The sequence below is a fragment of the Sapajus apella genome, unplaced genomic scaffold (assembly GCF_009761245.1).
Source record: "Sapajus apella isolate SASKATOON/1434 unplaced genomic scaffold, GSC_monkey_1.0 scaffold74, whole genome shotgun sequence".
NCBI lineage: Eukaryota > Metazoa > Chordata > Mammalia > Primates > Cebidae > Sapajus > Sapajus apella.
The window spans coordinates 4,720,673-4,744,920 of NW_022437014.1; the positions used below are offsets into that span (position 1 = coordinate 4,720,673).

The following is a 24,248-nucleotide window of genomic DNA, read 5'->3' on the forward strand; positions in this document are numbered from 1 at the left end:
TGGCTAATTCTAACTTGAGGAGTATAAGAAGAGGAGAAAAAGAGGAGGGTGTGGGAGGAAGCGGATGTTTTATTTCTAAGAGAATCTTGGATGAGCTGATTTTCCTATACGACTAAGTCCAATCTGAGAAGGCTGCCAAGTCTCATATAAATTGCTTGTGCTAGAGACTCTTGTGTTTTCACTGTGCCTATGGTTATTTCATTTCGTAGAACCCAAGATGCCCGCCCTCCTCCTCCTCCTCGTCCTCCCAAGTTTGCCTAAGATATAATGCGCAGGGTTTCAGGATTTAGAAACGGTGCACGCAGATTTCGGACTGTGCCTCTCTCTGATTTCAGAAAACCAGCATTGCCCAAGGCTGGGACAGAGTAGGGCCTCAAGTCTATTTAGAATTTGCCGGCGGAACAGCAATGACCGCTGGGTACCAATCCCTCGAGTCGGGGGCGGTGCGAGTCGTCCCCCACGTCTGCGTAGCCAATAGCTCGGGACAGGAGCGGGAGGGGCGTGGCGGATCCGGCAGGCGGCGCCGTGATTGGTACGCAGGCTCCCGCCGCCCGCGAGGCTGCCCTAAAGTCTAGCTCACGAGAACCCCAGGCGAGTGCGGATCTACAAAGTTTGTCCGCTCCGGGGCACCGTAGTGACTTTTAGCCTGGCCGGGCGGGCTGGATTCCGCTGGGCTGGGCTGGGCTCCGCTGGGCTGGGCTGGGCTGGGCTACGCGGCTGGAGCCGGGTTCAGCCCAGAGTGAGACCCTGATGGCTGCGGTGTTTCTGGTAACCCTCTATGAATACTCGCCGCTTTTCTACATCGCGGTGGTGTTTACCTGCTTCATCGTGACCACCGGCCTGGTACTGGGATGGTAAGTGTCCCAGGAGTGAGAGACGAAGGGGCGGACACTCCGGGAGTGGGGTCGCGACGAACTGCGGGGGGCACAGGAGCCGGAGGGCCGCGGGCCCGAGGACGTCGGGGATCCGGTGTTCCCCGGTGCCGGGGACTCCGACTTTCTCTGCGAGGAAAACAAGGTGGACGCTGCACCTGCGTCACTGCCCAGCATCACCGTTTGGTCCGCGTCGCTTGGGGCACCTTGGGGTGGTACCGGATTGGGGTGTTTTACTCAGCTTTGTTTGTAGGCGATAAAGCAGCCAGGAGGGGCTTGGTCTCGGTGTTGGGAGAAAGTGCTTCTCCGTTTGGCGTCTGTCCTGGATTCGGGCCTACTGTGTGTTTGGAATGAGTCAGTCAGCTGTGCTACAGTGCACAGACTGGATGGACAGTGAGCGAGGTTCCTAGTTGTGATTCTGACCTGAGTGGAGCCCTTAGCCTCAGATCTTTCAGCGTAACTTGTAACTGAACTGTTACCGTTTGAGAGTTTAATGGTTTCTATGTAGATTCCACACCTTTTGAAGTACTATTTAAGTCGATAGAATTGTAAAATCATAATTTTAGAGCTGGAAGAGACCTTAGAAATAAGTTACACTGAGGACAGGACACTTGCCTATTGGATACAAGTAGAATGGACTGTTAGATAACCGCTGAGCAATTCTAGCCTAGCGGTTCAGTTTCTCACTTGAGGAGATGCTGTTGTATCATGTTTAGACAAGGCTTGTAAATAATAGCGAGTTGAAACCGTGTTACTAGCCCACAGCAGTTTTTCTAGGCCGCAGCCTCCGGAGTCCCTTTGAGAAGATAATAGTTACAAAAAGATCAAACAGCAATTCTAAGTGGATAACAGCCATAGTCTGAAGAGGTCAGAGAAGACTCTGTTGAAGAGAGAGACATGAGCTGGATTTCGGAGAATGAGTATTTTTAAAAATAAATGGAATCAAATGTATATAGTAGTGAAGAAGAGGCATTTCAGAGAGGCAGTCTGGGCATGAGCAGAGGGGCAGAGGAGAACATGTTAGTGAATAAAGAAGGCTATGGAAAACGACTTTTAAAATAGCCTTTGGTTGCATTTATTTGATTGCCTTAAAGAACACGGACCCTTGTCAGTTTACGAAAATATATGCCATCTTTAGGAAGTGACCAAAGTTTTGACATTTCCACTTTGCCCCTCACCCTACTAGCAATAGAGCCTAGAATTCCTTGCCTTGTTTGTGGGTGAGGATTGGAAATACAAATTACTTGTATGTGAGAATAAGATTGGAAAACAAAGACCAATCTTACACAATTGGTTATTGACCCATCAGATTTTATTGATATTGTTCATTACATGAAAGTTTGTCATTGGAATTATGGGAAGGTGTTGCCTGTGTGAGAAAAGCAGTCTTAACACAAGATTTTTAAATGACTATAATGTTAGTGTTATTCTCTTAATGAAACATAATTTTCCACCACTAAGGAAAATAGTAACTAGTTGATAATTGCCTTATGTGCTTTAATTTTTATTTTAAATAGGCCAACTAATTAGATATCTTAGATACCAATCTTTAGTATTGGGAAGAGGGTAGGCAGGAGCCTTATGTTTGTAGTGGTTAACAGACAGACTTTGGAGTCAGACAGTTTCAAATCCTGGCTCTGCCAGCTTTAAGACTTGGTTTGAAAATTTAATAACTGCCAAATCACCCCATTTGGATAAGAGTTTTACAAGAGTGGAAGCCCATGGAGTCGTAGAACGTTTGGAAGTCTGGGCTAAGCACTGCCGAGGCCAGAAGACCATTTAAATGCCAGTCACGTTCATCCTGATTTAGGTCTAACCAGTAACCTTGAGCCTAACCCAGCCATTCTCTCCATCTGAGTTAGCTTTGCCCCTGTAGATAAGCTTTTTACCATGTTTATTTGCAAACTTAAGCCAAGGCCACATATTTATGGACTAGAAGTGATGAAAACTTGGACACCATGTAGATCTCATAAAAACATCTTTCTGATAGTACCCCAGTCAGAAGGGCAGACTAGTTAATATACATGTTTCCACCCGTCTCATTGTTTTGTTTTGTTTTGTTAACTTCCCATAATACCATCCCTATTGGTCACGTGTTTTCTCTGTCATGGCTTTCCCCTTAGTACTGCTCTGAGTTTTTCACCATTTGCTTCTTTCCACTGTTTACCATGTCCACCTGCACTATGTGGTAGTGGAAAAAGAACAGGAGCATCTGATTATTGGAATCCCAATAGCAATAGCAAAGAGGCATGCAACTGGAAGTATAGTATTTTTCTTTCACCATATGATGTTTTCTGTGAGCTCTGATAGCTTCTGCCAGGCACTGAGCACAAAGACACCCAAAAGGCCATTTACACCCTTTAACAATTTCAAATAATCAGGGACCATGACTCAGTAACTACTCCCAGCCTCCTCTTGACTGCAGTTTATTAAGCTGTTGACCTCAGCTTCATACCACCCTCTGCCTTGTGAATCTAGGGCAGAACTCTAAACTACATTTCTTCTTTGCAAGCTGACTACCTATTGGGCCTTGCCAACAAGGGAGGGAGACTGGAAGGCTGGAAGGGATGAAGAGACATGCTGCTTTCTGTTGATTTCTTTTCTTGTCTTTCACTTGCCACAATAATGCCTCCCTCTGGCATTAATAGTTGGTCCCACTTGTTCCAGTTTATGCTTCCCTACTCTGCTAGAATCAGCCTTATGCACTCCCTTAAAGCTACCAGTATGCTTTCCTCAGGTCTGAGTCCTGAGCTCCATAGTCTCTTCTCCAAAGTTCTAAACTATATAATTTTCTTTATTCTCTTTTCTCTGTTCCCTTGTCCTAGGAGTGATAGCTGCTTCCTGCTGTTGCTACTTCTTATCAAATAAGTAGCGACTCAGTGTCCTCTGTTTGTCTTTTAAGTTCTTCAACATATGGTTAACATTATTCATATTAAAATTTCTCTTTGTTGATGCTGATAACTTAAAAAATAAAATCTCTTTGTTAAAATAACAGATGCAGTTTCAGACTCCTGCATGGACTGCGACTGATAAATTGTCACTAAGAATGAGATTCTGGTGAGAAAACTTTCAAAGATAGAATTTGGGGGTCGGTTTGGTAAACTTTAGCTCTTTGCCAGTGGGAAATAATCTAGTAACCCACTACATATAGTGGCATCACAATCAAATTATTATATTTGGTTGGTTGTGATAAAATTATTTCTGAAGCAGTGCGCTGGAGGACCAAGTGGCTAAAGGGCTTGCCTGTTATGGCAGTAATGGTGACTACAGGGACTGAGGGAGAAGTGAGATGGGGGCTTCTGTGTTCCCTGGAGCACTAACAGAAAGAAAATGACAAAGTCAGGTCTTCAAACTGTTAGATTGGTCAATTATTAGAGAATCAGAAAGTTTCTGTGGCTCTAAAGCACTTTATTTTGTCTTGCTAAAAATTGAACACAGTTTTATTTATTTTGTTTTTGAGACAGAGTCTTGTTAGGTTGCCCAGGCTGGAGCAGTGGTGTGGTCTCGGCTCTCTGCCTGTAATCCCAGCACTTTGGGAGGCCAGGGCAGGCAGATCTTTGAGGTCAGGAGTTCAAGACCAGCCTGGCCAATATGGTGAAACCCCATCTCTTCTAAAAATACAAAAATTAGCTGGGCATGGTGGCGGGTGCCTAAACACAGCTTTAATTACACTAGGAATAGAATTACCTGGCTTTTGTCGGTGTCTCATGTAGAATATTTATTGGAAAAAAGTGGAACCCTGAGACTTGGAATGGGGACAATCTAGGTAGACATGGACAGAGTTGAGAATCTTGAAAAAAACTCCAGTCACTCGGAGCATCCATTGTTGACAGAAGCTGCTTACTTTCCATGTGTGAGAAAATTAGCCTTTTCTTGCTTGAATATCCTGTAATAACCTCACCTAGGGCAGTTGCTTTGCAAAGGGCTATCCACACTTAAGACCTACCTCTATTATCTTGTCTTGAAGCCCAGATCTCTGCATGTTGTGTAGTATAGGGACACAATCTGATCTTATTAGAAATAGTTCGTCCTTGAAAAGAATTGCAAAATTTTGCTAATGTATATCTGTGGAATCCTGGGAATATATGTGAGGATGGATTGTAAATTTGTTAAGCCAGAGAATAGAATGTAACACTAGATCAGATCATATTGATTGATCTGGGTATATTCTCAAGAAATTCTGCATCTAAAGTGTTAACTCATACTTGTTTGGTTGATTGAAACTTGGACTCATTGGTGACCTGTATTTTATAAGGTTGAGATTTCTGTTGTTTTTGTTTTTAAACATTTATTTTAGGTTTAGAGGTACATGCGAAGGTTTGTTACATGGGTAAACTCGTGTCATGGTTTTGTTGTACAGATCATTTCATCACCCAGGTATTAATCCTCCCTAATAGTTATCTTTTTTTTTTTTTTTTTTTTTTTTTTTTTGAGACAGAGTTTGCTTTTGTTGCCCAGGCTAGAATGCAATGGTGTGATCTCAGCTCACTGCAACCTCAACCTCCTGGGTTCAGGCGATTCTCCTGCCTCAGCCTCCTGAGTAGCTGGACTTACAGGCATGTGCCACTACACCTGCTAATTTTTTATATTTTTAGTAGAGACGGGGTTTCCCCATGTTGGTCAGGCTGGTCTCAAACTCCCGACCTCAGGTGATTGCCCGCCTCGGCCTTTCAAAGTGTTGGGATTACAGGCATGAGCCACCACTCCTGGCCCCAATTGTTATCTTTTCTGCTTCTCTTCCTCCTCACTACCTCCACCCTCAGGTAGATCCCAGTGTCTGTTGTTCCCTTCTTTGGGTTCATCAGTTTTCATCATTTAGCTCCCACTTATAAATGAAAACTTGCCGTATTTGGTTTTCTGTTCCAGGAGATGGAACAGAATTGTTTAATACCTTTTAATTTCCCTGTAAATACTGCTTTATCAGCATTCCACACATTCTGACACATATGTCTTCATTTTTATTCAGGTCATAATTTAAAATAATTCCCTTTTGATTTTTTTCCTGATTTCCAAGTTATTTAGAGGTTTGTTATTTAATTTCCAAATATTTGGAAATTTAAAATATATCTCTGTTATTGATTTATAATTTGATTCCATTGTGGTTAGAAAACATACTTTTTTATGACTTGACATCTTGTAAATTTATTGAGACTTGTTTTATAAACCAAATATATTCTCTCTTTTGGCAAATGTCCTAGTGCACTTAAATATAATATATATTCTGCTATTGCTGGGTGAGATGCTTTATAAGTGTCAATTAAGTCAAATTAGTTGATAATGTTATTCAAGTTTTTGATGTTCTTAGTGATTTTCTATATATTGGACCTGCCAATTATTGAAGTGGTGGGGATTATTAGAATTTCTGACTATAATTGTAGATTTGTCTGTTTCTCTTGGCAGTTGTATCAGTTTTTGCTTTATATTTTGAAGTTCTACCAATAAGTACATCGACACTTAGGAATATTTTGTCTGCATGATGAATTGACCCATTTATCAGTATGAAATGGACCTCTTTGATCCTGGTAATAGTCTTTGCTCTGAGATCTACTTTGTCTAGTATTGATGTAGCCACTTCAGCTTTCTTTTGATTAGTGTCAGCAGATACATCTTTTTTCATCCTTTTACTTGTAAACTATTTTTGTCTTTTTATTTAAACTGGGTTTCTTGTATGTACAATATAGCTAGGTCTTATGTTTTTATCCAATCCAATAATCTTTGCCTTTTAATTAAGGAGTTTAAAACATTTTCCTTTAATGTGATTATTGATGTGGTTAGACTTAATTCCACCATCTTGCTATTCATTTTTTCTTTGTTTCTTCTCCCCTCTTTTATTTTACTTGTCTGCTTTTTTTCTTTTTCCCTTTTGTTCAGCCCTCATTTGCATTAGTTAAATAATTTATGTGATTTTATTTTACCTTCTTTGTTGGTTTATTAGCAATAACTTTTTTAATGGTTCCTTTGAAGTTTATAATATACCTCCAACTTATCACCATCTACCTTCAAGTAATGTTTTAAAGAGATATAGGAAAAGCATCAATTCCTGATGGAGTTACCATTTCACTGCTATTTATTTCTTTGTATCAATCCAGGTTTCTTTTTTTGGTATCATCTTTCTTCTTCCCAAGGCATACTTTAATTTTTCTTGTTGTGCAAGTCTGTTGGTGATTAATTCTTTTAGCTTTTGTTATGTTTGAAAAATCTTTAATTTTACTTTGGAAAAACAGAGGTATAGGATTCTAGATTAACAAGATTTTTTTCTTTCTTTCTTTCTTTCTTTTTTTTTTTTTTTTTTTCCCAGACAGTCTTGCTCTGTTACTCGGGTTTGAGTGCAGTGGCACAATCTTGGCCCACTGGAACCTCTGCCTTCTAAATTCAAGGGACTCTGGTGCCTCGACCTCCTAACTAGCTGGGATTACAGGTGCATGCCACCACGCCCAGCTAATTTTTGTATCTTTAGTAGAGACGGTTTTGCCATGTTAGCCAGACTGGTCTTGAACTCCTGAGCTCAGGCAGTTTGCCCTCCTTCCCACCTCGGCCTCCCAAAGTGCTGGAATTATAGGCGTGAGCCACTGTGCCCAGCCTTGACCCATAAGATTTTTTTTTTCCTTTTAGCTCTTTAAAGATAGTCTGCCTTTCATTATTTTTTATTAATATTAAAAAGCTACTCTCATTTTTATCTTTGTTTCTCTGTGTGTAATGTATCTTTTTTCTTTTTCTTTAGCAACTGTAGTGTATCTTTTTTCTTTTTCTTAGTATTTTCTCTTTATTACTGGTTTTAAGCAATTTGATTATTATTTGCCTTAGGTAATTTTCTGTTTCTTGTGCTTGGAGCTCATTGAGATTCTTGGGTCTGTAGGTTTTTATAGTTTTCAGTATTTGGGGGAAGTTTTAGTCATTATGTGTTCAAATACTTTATCTGTCCTCTGCAAACTTGAGCGATAGGTTCAGACTTCAGTTACATGACTGCTTAAAAGTTGTCCCTTGGCTTACTGATGCTTTATTTATTTTTATTCAGTCTTTTTCCTTTCTGTGTTTCATTTTCAGTACTTTCTATTATGTTGTCTTCAAGATTGCTAATCTTTTATTGTGCAGTATCTAATCTGGTGTTAATCTCATCTACTATATTTTTTTTATCTAAAACGTTATGTTTTTCATCTCTAAAAATTGATTTGGGACTTTTAAATATCTTCCATGCCTCTATATCATATGTGCAGTCATTGCTTTTCTTCTTAAACATATGGAATATAGTTCTGAGAGCTATTTTTATATTCTTGTCTACTAATTCAAGTATCTGTATGATTTCTGGATCTATTTTAATAGAGTTTTTCCCCTCATTGTGGGTAATATTTTCCTGCTTCTTTGCATGTCTGTTAATTTTTTTTATCAGATGCAATACATTGTGAATTTTACCTTATTAGGTGCTGGATATTTTTGTATTCCTATAAATATTCTTGGGCTTTATTCTGGGCCACAGTTAAGTTACTCAGAAATAGTTTAGCCTGTTAGAGTCTTGCTTTTCAGCTTTGTTAGGCAGGACCAGAGCAGCCTTACTTCTTTTGTAAAATCAGATTCATCAAAAGTGAACTTTTATTTCATTTGTTAATTTTATTGGTTATCTCTCAGTGTTATGTTTGTGCGTTTTGAAACTTCGGTTTTCAACCTAAATTTTAGTAGAAGATTTGTTTTGTTTTGTTATTTTTCTGCCTTTGTTCTCATCCTCACTGTTTATCCACTGTACAGTTATTATTATTAGTTGAATATTTTATTTTATTTTTATTTTTATATTTTTCCTTTAACTTTTAAGTTCTGGGTTGCATGTGCTGCAGGATGTACAGGTTGGTTACATATAGGTAAATGTGTGCCATGGTGGTTTGCTGCACAGATCAACCAATCACCTTGGTATTAAGCCCAGCATCCATGAGCTATTCTTCCTGATGCTGTTCCTTATCCAACTCCCACCCTGACAGGCCCCACTCTGTGTTGTTTCCCCCCCATGTGTCCATGTGTTCTCACTCTTCAGCTCCTACTTATAAGTGAGAACATGTAACATTTGGTTTTCTGTTCCTGTGTTAGTTTGCTGAGGATAACAGCTTCCAGCTTCATCTGTGTTCCTGCAAAGGACATGATCTTGTTCCTTTGTATGGCAGCATAGTATTCCGTGGTATATATGTACCACATTTTCTTTATCCAGTCTCTCACTGATGGGCATTTGGATTGATTCCATGTCTTTGCTGTTGTGAATAGTGCTGCAATGAATGTATGCATGCATTTATCTTTATAATAGAATGATATATATTCCTTTGGGTATATACTCAGTAATAGGATTACTCAGTAATAGGACTCAGTAATGGGATTGCTGAGTCAAATGGTATTTCTGCCTCTAGATCTCCCACCAACAGTGCAAAAGTGTTTCTTTTTCTTCACAACTTTGCTATCATCTGTTGTTTCTGGATTTTTTAATAATTGCCATTCTGATTGGCGTGAGATTGTATCTCTCATTGTGGTTTTGATTTGAATTTCTCTGATATCAGTGATGTTGAGCTGTTTTTTATATGTTTGCTGGCTACATGAATGTCTTCTTTTGAGAAGCATCTGTTCATGTCCTTTGCCCACTTATTAATGTTTTTTTTTCTTGTAAATTTGTTTTAAGTTCCTTATAGACTCTGGATATTAGACCTTTGTCAGATGGATAGATTGCAAAAACATTTGGTAGTTATTTATGCCCAGATTCCTAGACCTCTAGTCTAGGACTGAGTGTTTTGTTTTATTTTGGTTTTTTTGAGATGGACTTTCATTCTTGTTGCCCAAGCTGGAATGTAATGGCATGATCTTGGCTCACTGCAACCTCTGCCTCCTGTATTCAAGCAATTCTCCTGCCTCAGCCTCCCGGGTAGCTGGGATTACAGGCATGTGCCACCATGCCCGGCTAATATTTTGCATTTTTAGTAGAGACAGGGTTTCTCCTTGTTGGTCAGGCTGGTCTTGAACTCCCAACCTCAGGTGATTCACCCTCCTCAGCCCCCCCCAAAGAGCTGGGATTACAGGCATGAGCCGACATGCCCGGCCTTTTTGTTTGTTTGCTTTTTCTTTTTTCTTTTTTTGAGACAGGATCTCTCTGTGTTGCCTAGGCTGGAGGGCAGTCTCTGCTTACTGCAGTCTTGACCTCCCAGGCTCAAGTGATCCTTCTACCTCAGCCTCCCAAGTAGCTGGGACCACAGATATACACCACCATATCTGGCTAATTTTCTATTTTTTTGTAGAGATGGGGTCTCGCTGTTGTTACACAGGCTAGTTTCAAACTCCTGGGCTCAAGCATTCCTCCCTCCTTAGCCTCCCAAAGTTCTGGGATTATAAGCATAAGCCAGTGCACCCAGCCTAGGACCAAGTCTTAAACCACAGTTCTGCCTGCTTGTGTTGATATTGACCTAATCCAGCTCCTGGTTCTAAGTTATGAATCTGGCTCCAGCCCTTTTCTGGAGTGGACTGCCTATACTCGTCTCCTTAATACGTGAAGGCTTGGTTACCACTGTCTGCTGCCAGACCGAGAACCATGAAACCATGGCATAGCCTTACTCATTCCTTTATGTTTCTTTCCTTTTTTAGATCCATAAAGGTATTTGCCTTTAAACCCAGGTATGACTTTTTCCCAGCATTTTATGATAAAAATTTTCAAACATATGGAATACTAGAAAGAATTATACAGTGAACAAACATTTGCCTGTCACTTAGGTTCTACCATCAGCATTTTACTGTAATTGCTGTATTACATATCTGTCCACATTAATCCACTCTTTTATCCACACATTGGTCTATCTTTGATGATTTTAGAACTTCACTGTAAGTTCTAAAATGTTACGTATTACTGTTCAATATTTGTTTTCGTTTATAGTTGTTTTGAAGTAACAATTACATGTAAGATGTACAAATCTTAAGTGAAACATTTACCACATGTTATCAAACACATCGTCTATACAACTTAAGCCTCTGTCAAGATACTGAGCATTCCCACCAATTTTCTTATGCTCTTTCCCAGTCAGGGAAAGTTACGTCCTACTCCTGTACTCCCCGAAGCAACTATTGTTCTCATTTTTATTTCTACCATAGATTTGTTGTGCCTGCTCTAGAATTTCATATTAGAGAATCATACAGCATGTTTTCTTTCGCATAAGGTTTCTTTTGAGTCGGATGATGTTTCTGAAATTTATCCATTTGGGGGTAGCAATCAGTTATTCCTTTTCAGTGCTGAGTACTTCTGTTCTTTTGTTTAAATATGCCAGAGTTTGTTTACTCATTTCAGCGGGGTCTTTGTTTTTTTGTTTAAAGCATATGGGACTCGGGTATCTGTGGGGTCTTTTTTATTTTTCTTTTTATTTTTTAATCTATCACTGATGCATGTTTGGAGAGAAGGGAGTGCATCAAATAGGACCCTGACTGTGCCGTCTTAAGCTGAAGTCTCCAAGTTTAACTGTATATGTTAATTTTAAATTATTTTATGTAAATTGAGTAAACTAGCTGTTCTTTGATTTTACTAAGAATTGAGCTTAGCCCCTTTCTTTTTCCTTTTAATTCTGTTCTGTGTGCATTGTCAGAGTCTACATTTTTACGTGAAATTTAAAAATAGAAGATATATTATAAATGAAGAGCTGTAGTTGGTGTTTTAAAAGTTCTGTTGTCTCAGCCACGCGTGGTGGCTCATGCCTGTAATCCCAGCACTCTGGGAGGCCGAGGCAGGCAGATCATCTGAGGTCAAAAGTTTGAGACCAACCAGGTCCACCTGGCGAAACCCCCTCTCTACTAAAAATACAAAAATTAGCTCGGCATGGGGGCATGCGCCTGTAACCCCGGGAGATGGAGGTTGCAGTGAGCCGAGATCACGCCATTGCACTCCAGCCTGGGCAACAAGAGTGAAACTCCAACTCCAAAAAAAAAAAGTTCTGTTGTCCCATAAATCCTGTTAAATAGTTTGCCTCTTGAATATATATTTGTTTTTCATATTTAAAAAAATTCATTAAGTTCATCATGTGTTTGCTGTTGTATTAAGTATAATTTATAATCTCCATATTCCTTCGGTGTTATCAAAAGTATTAACAGTAAAACTCTTTGTTTTCAAGAATATGTTGATTCAGCCAGCTGAATAATACATAGTCCTTCCTTGATATCTGGGGAGGATTGATTCTAGGATATGCACCCCCCATATTCTAGGATTATAGGCATGAGCCAGTACACAAATTACATAGTATTTGCATATAACCTACACACATCCTTCTGTATACTTTAAATAATCTCTAGATTACTTATACCTAATACAGTGTAAATGCTGTGTAGTTGTTATACTGTATTGGTTTTGAATTTGTATTATTTGTTATTGTTATTTTTTATTCTTCCTCCTGCCCCCAAATATTTGTGATGTGCAGTTGGTTGACACAGAGGGCCAACTGTTTTGCAGTTGGGTGGGATCCCTAATCTCCCTTAGTTCTAGATTAATTTCATAAAATAACGTAAATTGAGAGATTTAACCTCTTTTTCTGACAATGCTGAAAGGAATAGCTAATGCAGCACAGCAGATTTTTATATGTAACATAAAGTTTCAACATTTGTTAAAATAATATTTTTTACCTTTTTTTAGGTTCGGTTGGGATGTTCCAGTAATTCTGAGAAATTCGGAAGAGACCCACTTCAGCACAAGAGTTTTCAAAAAGCAAATGAGACAAGTCAAGAATCCTTTTGGCTTAGAGATCACTAATCCATCTTCAGCTTCAATTACAAGTTTGTGGCTATTTTCCAAAGATTTTCTCTCATTGCTTGCGTTTTTTTTTTTTAGTCCTTTTATTTTCTTTCTCTATTTCTTTCCCTTCATTAGTCTTTTAACAAACATTTATTAAGCAACTATTTTGTTCCAGGGTCTGTACTGTGTATTACAGATACAAAGATAAAGAATTGAAACACTTTACATCTGAAGAATTTATCACCTAGTAAACAAAGGTAGATGTATATATGAAGGAGCAGAATGAAGTATTACAGGTGTTAATGGTGAAGTCTGTTAGGACACTGTGCCATTTTTATTGGTCTGTAGTCAAGTGAGAAATGATGTGTTATGTCTAAATACAGTTAATCTAAGGTTGCTAACCTTTTGAAGAACAATTGCCTTTTTTTGTTGTTGTTGTTGAGACAGTCTTATTCTGTCATCCAGCCTGGAGTGCAATGGCGCAATCAACCTTCGCCTCCTGGGTTCAAGTGATTCTCCTGTCTCAGCCTCCCGAGTCGCTGAGATTATAGGTGTGCACTACCACTCCCAGCTAATTTTTGTATTTCTAGTAGAGATAGGGTTTCACCATATTGACCAGGCTGGTCTCAAACTCCTAAACTCAGATGATCCGCCTGCCTCGGCCTCCCAAAACGCTGGGATTACAAGCGTGAGTGAGCCATTGCGCCCGGCCAGAACAATTGTCTTTTAATCTGAAACTATGGTATTTTCGTATAAATTTTTTTGATGTAACATGTTATTTTGTAGATGGTAGGTAACAGATGGCAGTTGATAGCTTTTGTGCTTGCTTGGAAAAATAAGTTGTCTGCAGGACCATTTCGGAAGCCTTAGAATTGTGAAGAAAGAGGTGGTTAAATTTGTTAAGCTGAAGAGGCATATTCAGAAAAGCCTTCATAAAAGAGAGTATGCTGAGTCTCTTTATTTTTTTTCTTCCTTCCTTTTTTTTTTTTTTGAGTAGAATATTGAAAGATAAGTAGGTGTTTACCTCTTGGGTAAGAAATGGAGTGATGCATTAAAGAAACAGTCAGTTATGGTGCAGGTAAGAGAGGAGTCTAAGAAGACTCAGGTTCTTCCTGTGGGTTGTCCATAGCCAGATCCTGTTACAAAAATGAGGAGTACAGGAAGAATAGCAAGTATTAGAAGAATGGCAATTAATTCAGTTTTGAACTTTCAGACTTTGAACTGGTTTTGTGACAGTTCAATAGAGATGAAGAATAGGTAGTTCTGGATACAGCTCTGTAGCTTTTTTCTGGGCTGAGACCTGTCACCTTCTATACTTGCTTACATTCCAGGTTTCTTGAAAACAAATAAACCAGATCTTTCTCTGCTTTTCATCCTATTCAAGCTACTGCCCTATTTCTCTTCTTTCCCTCACAGCTAGCTTCTTGGAAGCTGTTTGCATTTGCCTTCTCCTCTTACCTCAGTGCAGTGCAGTCTGACTTTTCCCTGTATCCTTCTACTGAAATGCTTTCTCGGAGGTCACTAATTACTACTTCTGCCCTGTGCTTTCGACTCCCAGCAGTCATCAAATCCAGTGGGAGTCTTTCAGGCCCGAGTTAATGCTCTCTCTCTAGTATTTTACAGAGTAGACCTTCCTTCGCAACATCCTGCTCCCTTGCTTCTGTGGACCATTCTTGTCTGTTCATCCTTCCTGCCTCTAACTCTCAGAATCTAGTAACTGGTCAAAAATCAGTTTACTTATTCAATATGGATCATCAGCCTTAAGTAAATCTTGATTTGTAAGGAAAAATACATGGCTTTTTTTTTTTTTTTTTTTTTTTTTTTTTTTGAGGCAGGATCTTGGTCTTCCACCCAGGCTGGAATACAGTAGGGTGATCATAGCTCACTGCAGCCTCAACATCCTGGGTTCAAGTGGTCCTCCTGCCTCAACCTCCTGAGTAGCTGGGACTACAGGTGTGTACTACCATGCCTAGCTAATTAAAAAAAAAAAAATTGTAGAGATGGAGTCTTGCTCTGTTACCCAGGCTGGTCTCAAACTCCTGGTCTCAAGCAGTCCTTCTGCCTCAGGCTCATAAAGTGCTGGGATTACAGGCATGAGCCACCGTGCATGGCCTCCAAAAGTACAAAATTTCTTATGCATCCTCTTTAGCTGTAAATACTATTATCCTATGAATTGATGTAAACTAGGATCTCAGCCAACCCTCTCCCTGCTCCATCCCTATAATAGATAACAATTCATGCTGACATTTTTCACTTGGCAAAACGAAATTTTAAGATATGACACAGAGAAAACCAATTTGTGTAAAAGATAGTAGGCTGTGCTAAACCTGATTCAAGTGTATACCCAGCTACGCAGGGGAAAGAAAGGGAGGATCGCTTGAGTCCAGGAGGTCCAGGTTGCAGGAAGCCGTGATCATACTACTTCACTTCAGCCTGGGACTCTGTCTCAAAAAATAAAATCAAATAAAAAATAAAGTGTACAGAATAGTGGTGGTTCAATAACCTCCCACCTCTGTGGCCATAGACTAGAACCTACTACCGTGTCACATCTGGCTCCTGAGCAGGACCCACAGTGATAAATCTACCAGCTGCAAGGCCTTCCTTCCTCAGTACATTTCCACAAGTCTGAAAATACACTGAAAAACTAAGAAGAACTGATACATTGTGAGCAAAACACAGGGCATTTGTGAGGAACAAAGTGTGAGGAAATCCGTCAATCTGCTTTTCAGGCAGAAATAGTCACAAATAGAGCCAGCAGTGCAAATGTTTGAGGCAAATGAAAAGCTAGCCAGTAAATAGCCCTCTTAGCTATGCCTGCACACTATGTGCTAACCAACAGTAGCATTACTGAGGTCATGAAAAATTCTTTAAATGTGTGGACGCACAGCATGACTACTGAAGTAATTTAATTTTGAAAATACCAATGCATATCATTTACTGTCTTTCTGCTATGGGGAAATAAAGAGAAGGATTTTGGTAGGAGTTATACTTAGTAGTGTAAAATTTGTGTCATTAAAGATGTCTACACAGAACACTGAAATAACATTCTAACAATATTTGTGACATTGTAAAAAGTTATTTCATTCGATGTGTAGATAGTTTACAAATCTTTACTCTAGGAGGCTGAGGCGGGCAGATCTTTGAGTCCAGGAGTTCAAGACCAGCCTGGCCAACATGACGAAACCTTATCTCTACTAAAAATACCAAAATTAGCTGGGTCTGATGGTTCATGCCTGTTAATGCCAACTACTTGGGAGGCTTAGGCTGGAGGATTGCTTAAGTCTGGAAGGTTGAGGCTGCAGTGAGCTGAGATCACACCACTGCACTCCAGCCTGGGCAACAGAGTAAGACCCTGTCTCAAAAAACAAAAAACCACACATGCTTTTTATTTATATTTTAAAATTTATAATTTTTTAAAAAAGGAAGAAAACCAGAGAATCCATTTTAATCTTAGTCATTTAGTTCTGTTTACTAGGGGTGGGTTGTTGGGGTTTTTAAAATTCTTATTATGTAATGATATATTTGAATTTGCGTTTCCATGTCTGCTATTTAGAGTCTTTAATGACATTGAAAGGTACTCAGAATATACTAATTGAGTTGAATTAATTTGATTCAGGAATTCTACTGTCTTTTATAAGTAGCTTCCTTGTATTTTAGCTTATTCACCCTGGTAAGAGCTAACATTAAAGCAAAAGGGTTAGGAAAAAGAAACACAACATACATGGCATGTTTGGAGGCATTTGTGAACCTCCATTCCCTACAACCTGAAACTTTCATCTCCTAATGCGCTGGCTTTATTATCCTCATGAATGATCTCTTTGTTTTATTGCTACTTCTCTCACAGGATCCTTCTTCAGGAAGATTTGTAGCTTTTCTGCCCCGTCTTTTCTCCTTTTTTAGTGGCTTAGCACATTTTCTACAATCCTTATTTTTTCACAAGACTGTCTCTTACACCCCACTTTATTTGCCTGTTGTAGCTAGTCTTGCTAAAGACACTTTGAGAGATGCCATACCCATGCTGCTTCATTTATTTTGATTCTGAATTTTCCAGTTTACAGCTATGCCCCCAATTCTGTTAATGCTGTTGATCTTAAAATGATGTTGTGTATGTACTGAGTTTTAGAAGACAAAAAAATACATGAAACTCTTTGCAAAAGAAGTGGAAAAAGTAAAGGGAGCATAGTTTTGATAGGGGTGCTGGAACTATCTTTAGATAGTGGAAATCATTACATTCTCCCCTCGGTTTATGTAATGGACAAGTTTATGAAAGATTATGGAGAGTATAGTTTTATAGATTCTGTAGTTTATTTTAATTAATTAATTTCAGAGACATTTTAAAGTATGATCAATCTCCAGTTGTCAAAGGTCTCTGACACTCTTTCCACTTTACTTAAGTATACAAAGTCTATAAACAAGTCTTCTTAGCACCTCTGAATCTCTGGGACTCTGGCTTTTTTCTTTTTACAAAGCAAATAAACAGTGTAGTTTTACATGTTCTGTAAGCTGTAAGTTGAGTTTTAAAAGGCTTATCCTGCCATTGTTCTTGTGTTTGTTTTGTTTTTGAGGCAGGGTATCACTCTGTCACCCCAGCTGGAGTGTAGTGGCATGATCACGGCTGACTGCAGCTGCAGTCTTCCCACCTCAGCCTCCCAAGTAGCTGGAACCACAGGTGCATGCCACCGTGCCCAGCTAATGTTTGTATTATTTGTGGAGACATGGTTTCTCCATGTTGGCCCAAGCCGGTCTCAAATCCTGGGATCAGGCAATCCGCCCATCTTAGCCTCCCAAAGTGCTGGAATTGCAGGCATGAAGCACCATGCCTGGCCTGTTCTTTTTTAATGTAAACAAACACATATATGGGTATCCATTCTTGTGAGATCAACAGTAGCATATGTATTTAAGTTTCTCTACCTTGCTTTTTTTATTTAATAAAATATTCTGAAGATCATTTCATAATAGTATGTGCAGATATTTTTATATGCCTCAATTACTTTTTAATAGCTTCTTAGTACTTCGTTGTAGAGTACTGTATTTTATTCATTTACTCCTGACTGATGGACATTTGGGTTTATTCCAGCATTTTTCTATGATAACTAATGCAATAATAAGTAGCCATATATATATATATATATTTACATTTTTGCTAGTAATACATTAATAAATAATTATTTTGTGTTTCTTTTTTCTTTTTCAACGTTTTAAAATATACATTTTTCTATTTTTTCCTTTCCTGTCTACCTCCAACTTTTTTCTTCTGCCTCATGTTGTGTGGTTCTACAATGACACAGGGAGAAATATGTGTGATTTTATATGTGTGTGTATATGTCCTACATACATTTGTATGTGTTAATAAAAAAACATTTTATTATCAAGTGGAATTTTTCATTCTTTAATGAATACCCAATGATTGGAATCATAAAAATTTGAAATCAAGTCTGCTCCAATTACCTATGCAAAGTTCCTACCAATTAAAATTTTTGCTTAAGTGTGATTAGAAATGGTCATGTATCAATGCTACTCATAATCTCAGACTCTGTGTCCATACTACTAAATACTGAGAATAAAACTGGAAAAATCAGTTTTTGGTATCCTGTGGAGCATCTGCTTGTATTTGTGTATCTTCTTCTAATGTATACTCTTGATCACATTTTAAAAAATAGGTAATATATCAATCAGAATTCCTATTAGTAAGCAACAGAAACAACTTCAATAAAAGGATATTGGGTAGCTTATAGAATTGCTGGCAGGTTAGGAGAGCTGGAATCAGATACCAAGGCTGTTCAGCCGGGAACAATGACCAAAACCACTCCCTTTTGGTCTAGTCAGCATATCAGTGCCAAGGAGTACTACCTGTTACAGTTTGCACCACTGCAGTTTGCACCCCCCAGCAGTATGAAACACTGGATGTTGCTACCCCCTTGAATGTGTTATTGCTACAAATACCCCTTGGAGGGGGGAATAACATAGGTGACACAAAGCAAGTCCTATATAAGTGTTAAATAAAACTATATGATATAATTTCATGTCTACTTTCAATTTATAAATCCATTTAATCAGGTCTACTCAAATGGTAATATCTTTTCTTAAGTTGCAAGTGAACAACTGAATGAAGATATCACTATTAAACTCTTTATGTTTTGGAATCCCCACACTTTCCTCAGGGTATTTTATGTATTACATGGGACATTAAGTCTGTGATAAGCCTGTATGTTAACGTTGTAAATGTATATTTTAATGTTAGTAAAGCTCAATTTCTTTTTAATGTTTTTCTTACAACAGTGATCATGCTGTGGACCCTATAGGTTGCACACATCCACTTTAGAAGACAGGTCTATTCTGCTGCACTGTTTCTTATCATTAGGATTATACACACTATGTGAATGGTAGGTTATCAATAGTGAACTGTATTTTAGTGTTAAAAGTGTAGATGGGAGATGTCTTAGAGTCACCAAAAAAGAAAATTGACAGTTTCCAAGCTTAAATATATAAATATCAAGAAATGGTTTATTGATAGCTCTCAACAAATGTGTAGACATTGAGCTTTTATATCTTTTGTTATAGAGGCCAGTTCCTTCATTTATAGGTGCGTACCGTTTAACAAGTTCTTCTAACTGCCGTCAGCCTGGCCAGGATCCAAAAGGAAGCTTTTGTTACTCACCCTGTATGATTGTATTAGAAGTTACATTAAATAATTTTCATTCTTTCTCCTTCATTTTTTACAGCTGGCATAACCTTGACAACAGATTGCCTTGAAGATAGCCTCCTTACATGCTACTGGGGATGCAGTGTTCAAAAATTATATGAAGCTCTGCAGAAGCATGTTTATTGCTTCAGAATAAGCACTCCCCAAGCATTAGAAGATGCTCTGTATAGTGAATATCTCTATCAGGAACAGTATTTGTATCCTTTTATCTGATAGACCCATTAGCACATGAAAATTAGACTTCTTATGGATAAAGTGTTACTAACTTGTTATTGATCATTTTGGGTATACTTTTGTTCTTAAGATTATAGTGGCAATTTACCTTTACATTTTCAAAAAGTATTAAAAAGGATAGCAAAGAAGAAATATATTGCCAGTTACCAAGAGATACTAAAATTGAAGACTTTGGTACAGTGCCCAGATCTCGCTATCCATTGGTAGCGCTGTTGACCTTAGCTGATGAGGATGACCGAGAAATTTATGATATTGTAAGTAACTGAAAAATTTGAAAGCATTACCTTTAAATCATTTGAATGGTGGTTCTTCATTATTTGATAAGTAGAAAAAGTTTTAATTTCTGAGGCTGTACATTTGGTCTAGAAACTTTTTTCTTGAAAAATGAGGCTGGGTGCGGTGGCTCACCTGTAATCCCAGCACTTTGGGAGGCCAAGGCAGATGGATCATGAGGTCAGTTCAAGACCAGCCTGGCCAACATGGTGTAACCCTGTCTCTACTAAAAATACAAAAATTAGCCAGGTGCAGCGGTGGGCGCCTGTAATCCCAGCTACTTGGGAGGCTCAGGCAGAGAATTGCCTGAACCCAGGAGTTAGAGGTTGGAGTGAGCCAAGATCGTGCCATTGCACTCCAGCCTGGGCGACAGAGCCAGACCGTCTCAAAAAAAAAAAAAAGAAAAATGGGGTATACACCTATTTGGTATTTATATGTGTAACAGTACCTTCAGAGTATGACTCATTTTTTACCTTATAGATTATAGTAATATGACTTTATTTAGAAAATAAAAGATATATAATGGTGAATTAAGTTAATTTTATCATTCTGTATTCTGTTAAGTTAATATTATTCTGAATTAAGTTAAATTTTATCATTCTATATTTGCTATATAGAAACAGTCTGTTGGGAAGCATATTTATTCTGAACATTTTTAGCACTGAATAAATAAGCATAATAATGATCTAAAGTGCTCAATTTTAAGATAGTATCCACTCTTTTTTTTTTTTTTTTTTTTTTTTTTTCTTGCTGTCACCTTGTTTCCATCAAAGCCCCTGCTGCACCTGTATCTTATATATCTGGCCCTTATATTTTCAGTAATTATAGTAATCATTATGTGCTAATTATTTTTTCAGTCTGGTAATTGATTCCTGTTAGGAAGTTAAAAGTATCTTAGAGATCTAAGAGGACTGAAACTTTGACAAGCCTCTGAATATAATAGAAACTTACACACGAAATAAACTTATGATGAAGTTGTATCATGGTAAAAATGTCCTTACACACAATTGACTACTTTTCTGAAGTGTTTAGTATAGATTATTCATTTATAAAGATATGGCAACGTTGTTTTGTGATACTTCATAATATGCGAAGTATGCTCACATCATTAACTTATTTTTTCCTTCCAACAACCTGGTTTGTTAGGGCAGGGCAAATATCCTCCTTTTTCAGACTGAAACAGAGTCGAGAAAATCCCAGTCACTCAGGCCGTAAGAAAAGGAACAAGGGCTTGACTCTGAGCATTTTTTGTTTTTTTGTGTTTTTTTTTTTTTTTTTTTTTTTTTTTTGCAGAAATATCTTCCTGTAACAAGTGTACACTGAGCTTTGGAAGGTGCAGACTCTTTAGGAAATCTAGACCCTACTCATTTGCAGTTAGCCATCTGGCTTTTTGGTTTTTAATCTTTTCAACCTGAAGTTCCACTGAGCTGAGGTCAGCTTATTTTTTCCAAGTCATGGGGAGCAGAGGGGAAGGAAATGGGGATATGTAGGTCACAAGATACAGAGTTGCACATACGTAAGATGAACAGGTCTAGAGAGCTAATGTACACCATAAGCACTGTAGTTAATATGATATAGCTTTTGGGATTTTTGGTGCTATAGCCACATGCAAAAAAAGTGGAAGTAACTATGTGAGATGATGAGTGTGTTAATTTGCTTGATTATAGTAACCATTTAACTAGGTATATGTATATCAAAACATCCTGTTGTATAACTTAAATAGATACAATAAAAATACAAAATACAAAAGTCATACCTGCGGTAGTGTATTTCCAGAACCTAGTACAGTGCCTAGGACACAATAGGGGTTCAATAGAATTTTGGTAAATTAAAAAAAAAGTCATACTAGGCAATGTTAATGAGCCTTGTAGAGCTTGACAGCCAAACACCTTAGTTGTACATTGCATGCACCTTAGTGTGCATGAGAAGCCTCCTGGCTTCCTCTCTCCCTTCCCTCCTTTCCAGTTAAAGATAAATAAAACCTGTTAAGTTGGTGTCTTATATTTCCAGCCTCTTTGTTCTTGACCCTGCCTACTTGTGCAAGGAAGCCCTCTGTCCCCACTATGTGCCCCATCTCTTCTAAGTTTCTTGGGTTCTGTTCTCTTTTTTCCTTTGGTTCAACACGAAAGGATCAGACGCAGTCATTTTTCCTCCCAGCTTCCCCATTGGATTCCTTTTCCCTTCACTGATAGTGCTCTCTATCTCCTTTAGGTGCTGAGGGTCTTTTTTTTTTTTTCTTTTTATAACTTTTTTCCTCTGTCCAAACAGGGAGTGATTGTGTATCCGTGTGGTAAAATATGTATAACATAAAGCTTATCATTTTAACCATTTTTTGTGTGTGTTTTCAGTTCAGTGGCCTTGTAGGCCAGAGAAGGGTTTGCTATCAGGTCCCTGATCACAGTGGTCCAGCCGTACTTGTGGTAGGCTTGTTCCCATAGGGGAGCCTGAGTGTCTCCCAAGGGTTAACAGCCATCTTCTCTTGTGCTTTGTATATGTATCCATGTCTGGGTCCTTTTGCATGTCTTTTATTCTCCTCTGTGGGCTCCCTCCTTTTTTCCTGTTAATTCTCACTTCTCTCTGTCTCTTATTTCTCAGATTGGAGGATAATACTGGCTCTCAAATATATTTATTGGTATATTTTATATTAATGTTCTCTGTGTATGATTTTAAAAGCAAATGAAACATTTCCTATTTCTTTATCATGTGTGGTTTTTTAGTATTTTATCTGTGGGCTAGGGACTATATTTTTAAAAAATTATTAATAAAATATGTTTATTTTAACAGCAAAGAATTATAGTTAGGTAGTACAGTTAGGAAGCAGCTTGTTGTTTTAGGTTAAATAAAAAAGGAAAGCAGGAATTGTTACTATAAAATTTTGACTTTAAATTTGTTTCATTTTTACTTAAGTACATTGGCTTTTTTTTCTGTATTCAGATAATACATTTGTGGGATAAAAAAGATTAGGAAGTATAGAAATTTAAGACAAAAGCAGAGAAGTGTAATAATCTGTATTTTATAATCCAAAAATACCCACTGTGAATATTTGTCTGTATCTTTCCAAATCTTTATAATTTTTTTATAGATAAAATTATACATTTTGTACTATTTTGTGACCTGCTTTCATGTAATAGTATATTCAAATGTTTTTTCCATATCAAATATATACCCACGACTACATATATAATTAGTATGATAATAACTTCAGAGGCTTTTAATATTCAATGACAATTTTTTTTTTTTTGAGACGGAGTCTTGTTCTGTTGCCCATGTTGGAGTGCAGTGGCGTGATCTTGGCTCACTGCAACATCTGCCTCCTGGGTTCAAGCAGTTCTCCTGCCTCAGCCTCCTGACTAGCTGGGACTACAGGTGCAGGTCACCACACCTGGCTAATTTTTGTCTTTTTAATAGAGATGGGGTTTCACCACGTTGGCCAGGCTGGTCTTGAATTTCTGACCTCATGATCCACCCACCTTGGCCTCCCAAAGTGCTGGGATTACAGGCATGAGCCACTGTGCCCAGCTGACAAAATTGTTAGTATGAAGTGAAAACTACTGTTTTCCACTAATCCTGTCATTTTTATTCAGTATTAAAAGCCTCTGATGCTATTACTAAATTAATAAATCTTTACAAACTTGTAAAGAATATTGTGTTTTTACAACCAAGGTAGGGTTTTAAAACTTTTTATTTATATATAATTTCAAAAAGTTGCAAAAATAAAAAAGTAAAAGAGCACCCATATACCCTGTACCTGGATCACCTATTGTTAACACTTTTGTCCTTTGCATTATTCTCCCATTTATGTATGTATGTATTGATTGATTGATTAAGGCAGGGCCTTGCTCTGTTGCCAGGCTGGAATGCAGTGGCACAGTCATAGCTCACTCATGGCAGCTTCAACCTCCTGAGCTCAAGTGATCCTCCTGCCTCAGCCTCCTGAGTAGCCAGAACTACAGGAATGTACCACTGTGCCAGGCTAAATTTTTTAAAAATTTATTTTTGTAATGACAGGGTCTTACTGTGTTGCCCTGGCTAGTCTCACATTCCTGAGCTCAAGCAGTCCTTCTGCCATCATCTCCCAAAGGGCTGGGATTACAGGCATGAGCCACCACACCCAGCCTGCTCGTATGTTTATACATACACATACATATGATCGTATATATTTGTAAGTATATCGTATGTATATTTTAAATGAATGATTTGAGAATAAGTTGGATACATGATGATACTTTTATCCCTAAACACTTCAGTGTGGATTTCCTAATAATAAGGATGCATTCTTGTATAACCACAGTATAGTCATCTGCTTTATAAATTTAACATTGATACAGTATTTCATCTAATACACAAGCAATTTTTCTTCTCCAGTTCAGGTTCTGGTCCAGAGCCAGATTTTATATTTGTCATGTATCTTTAGTCTCCTTTAATGTGGAAAATTTCCATA

The 24,248-nt window shown here is 38.1% G+C and overlaps 1 protein-coding gene across 2 annotated transcripts in view; it reads left to right on the plus strand.

Annotated features, from left to right (window-relative positions):
• The first annotated feature begins 688 nt into the window (after positions 1-688).
• The window catches only part of CGRRF1 (cell growth regulator with ring finger domain 1), a 27,774-nt gene continuing 4,214 nt past the window's right edge, over positions 689-24,248 (plus strand). For both annotated transcript variants that reach the window (XM_032251114.1, XM_032251115.1), the window contains exons 1-4: positions 689-854; positions 12,499-12,638; positions 19,320-19,497; positions 19,641-19,788. In XM_032251114.1, coding sequence (XP_032107005.1) covers positions 751-854; positions 12,499-12,638; positions 19,320-19,497; positions 19,641-19,788 — 570 coding nt within the window. In that variant the 5' untranslated portion in view covers positions 689-750. The remainder of the gene's footprint in view (positions 855-12,498; positions 12,639-19,319; positions 19,498-19,640; positions 19,789-24,248) is intronic.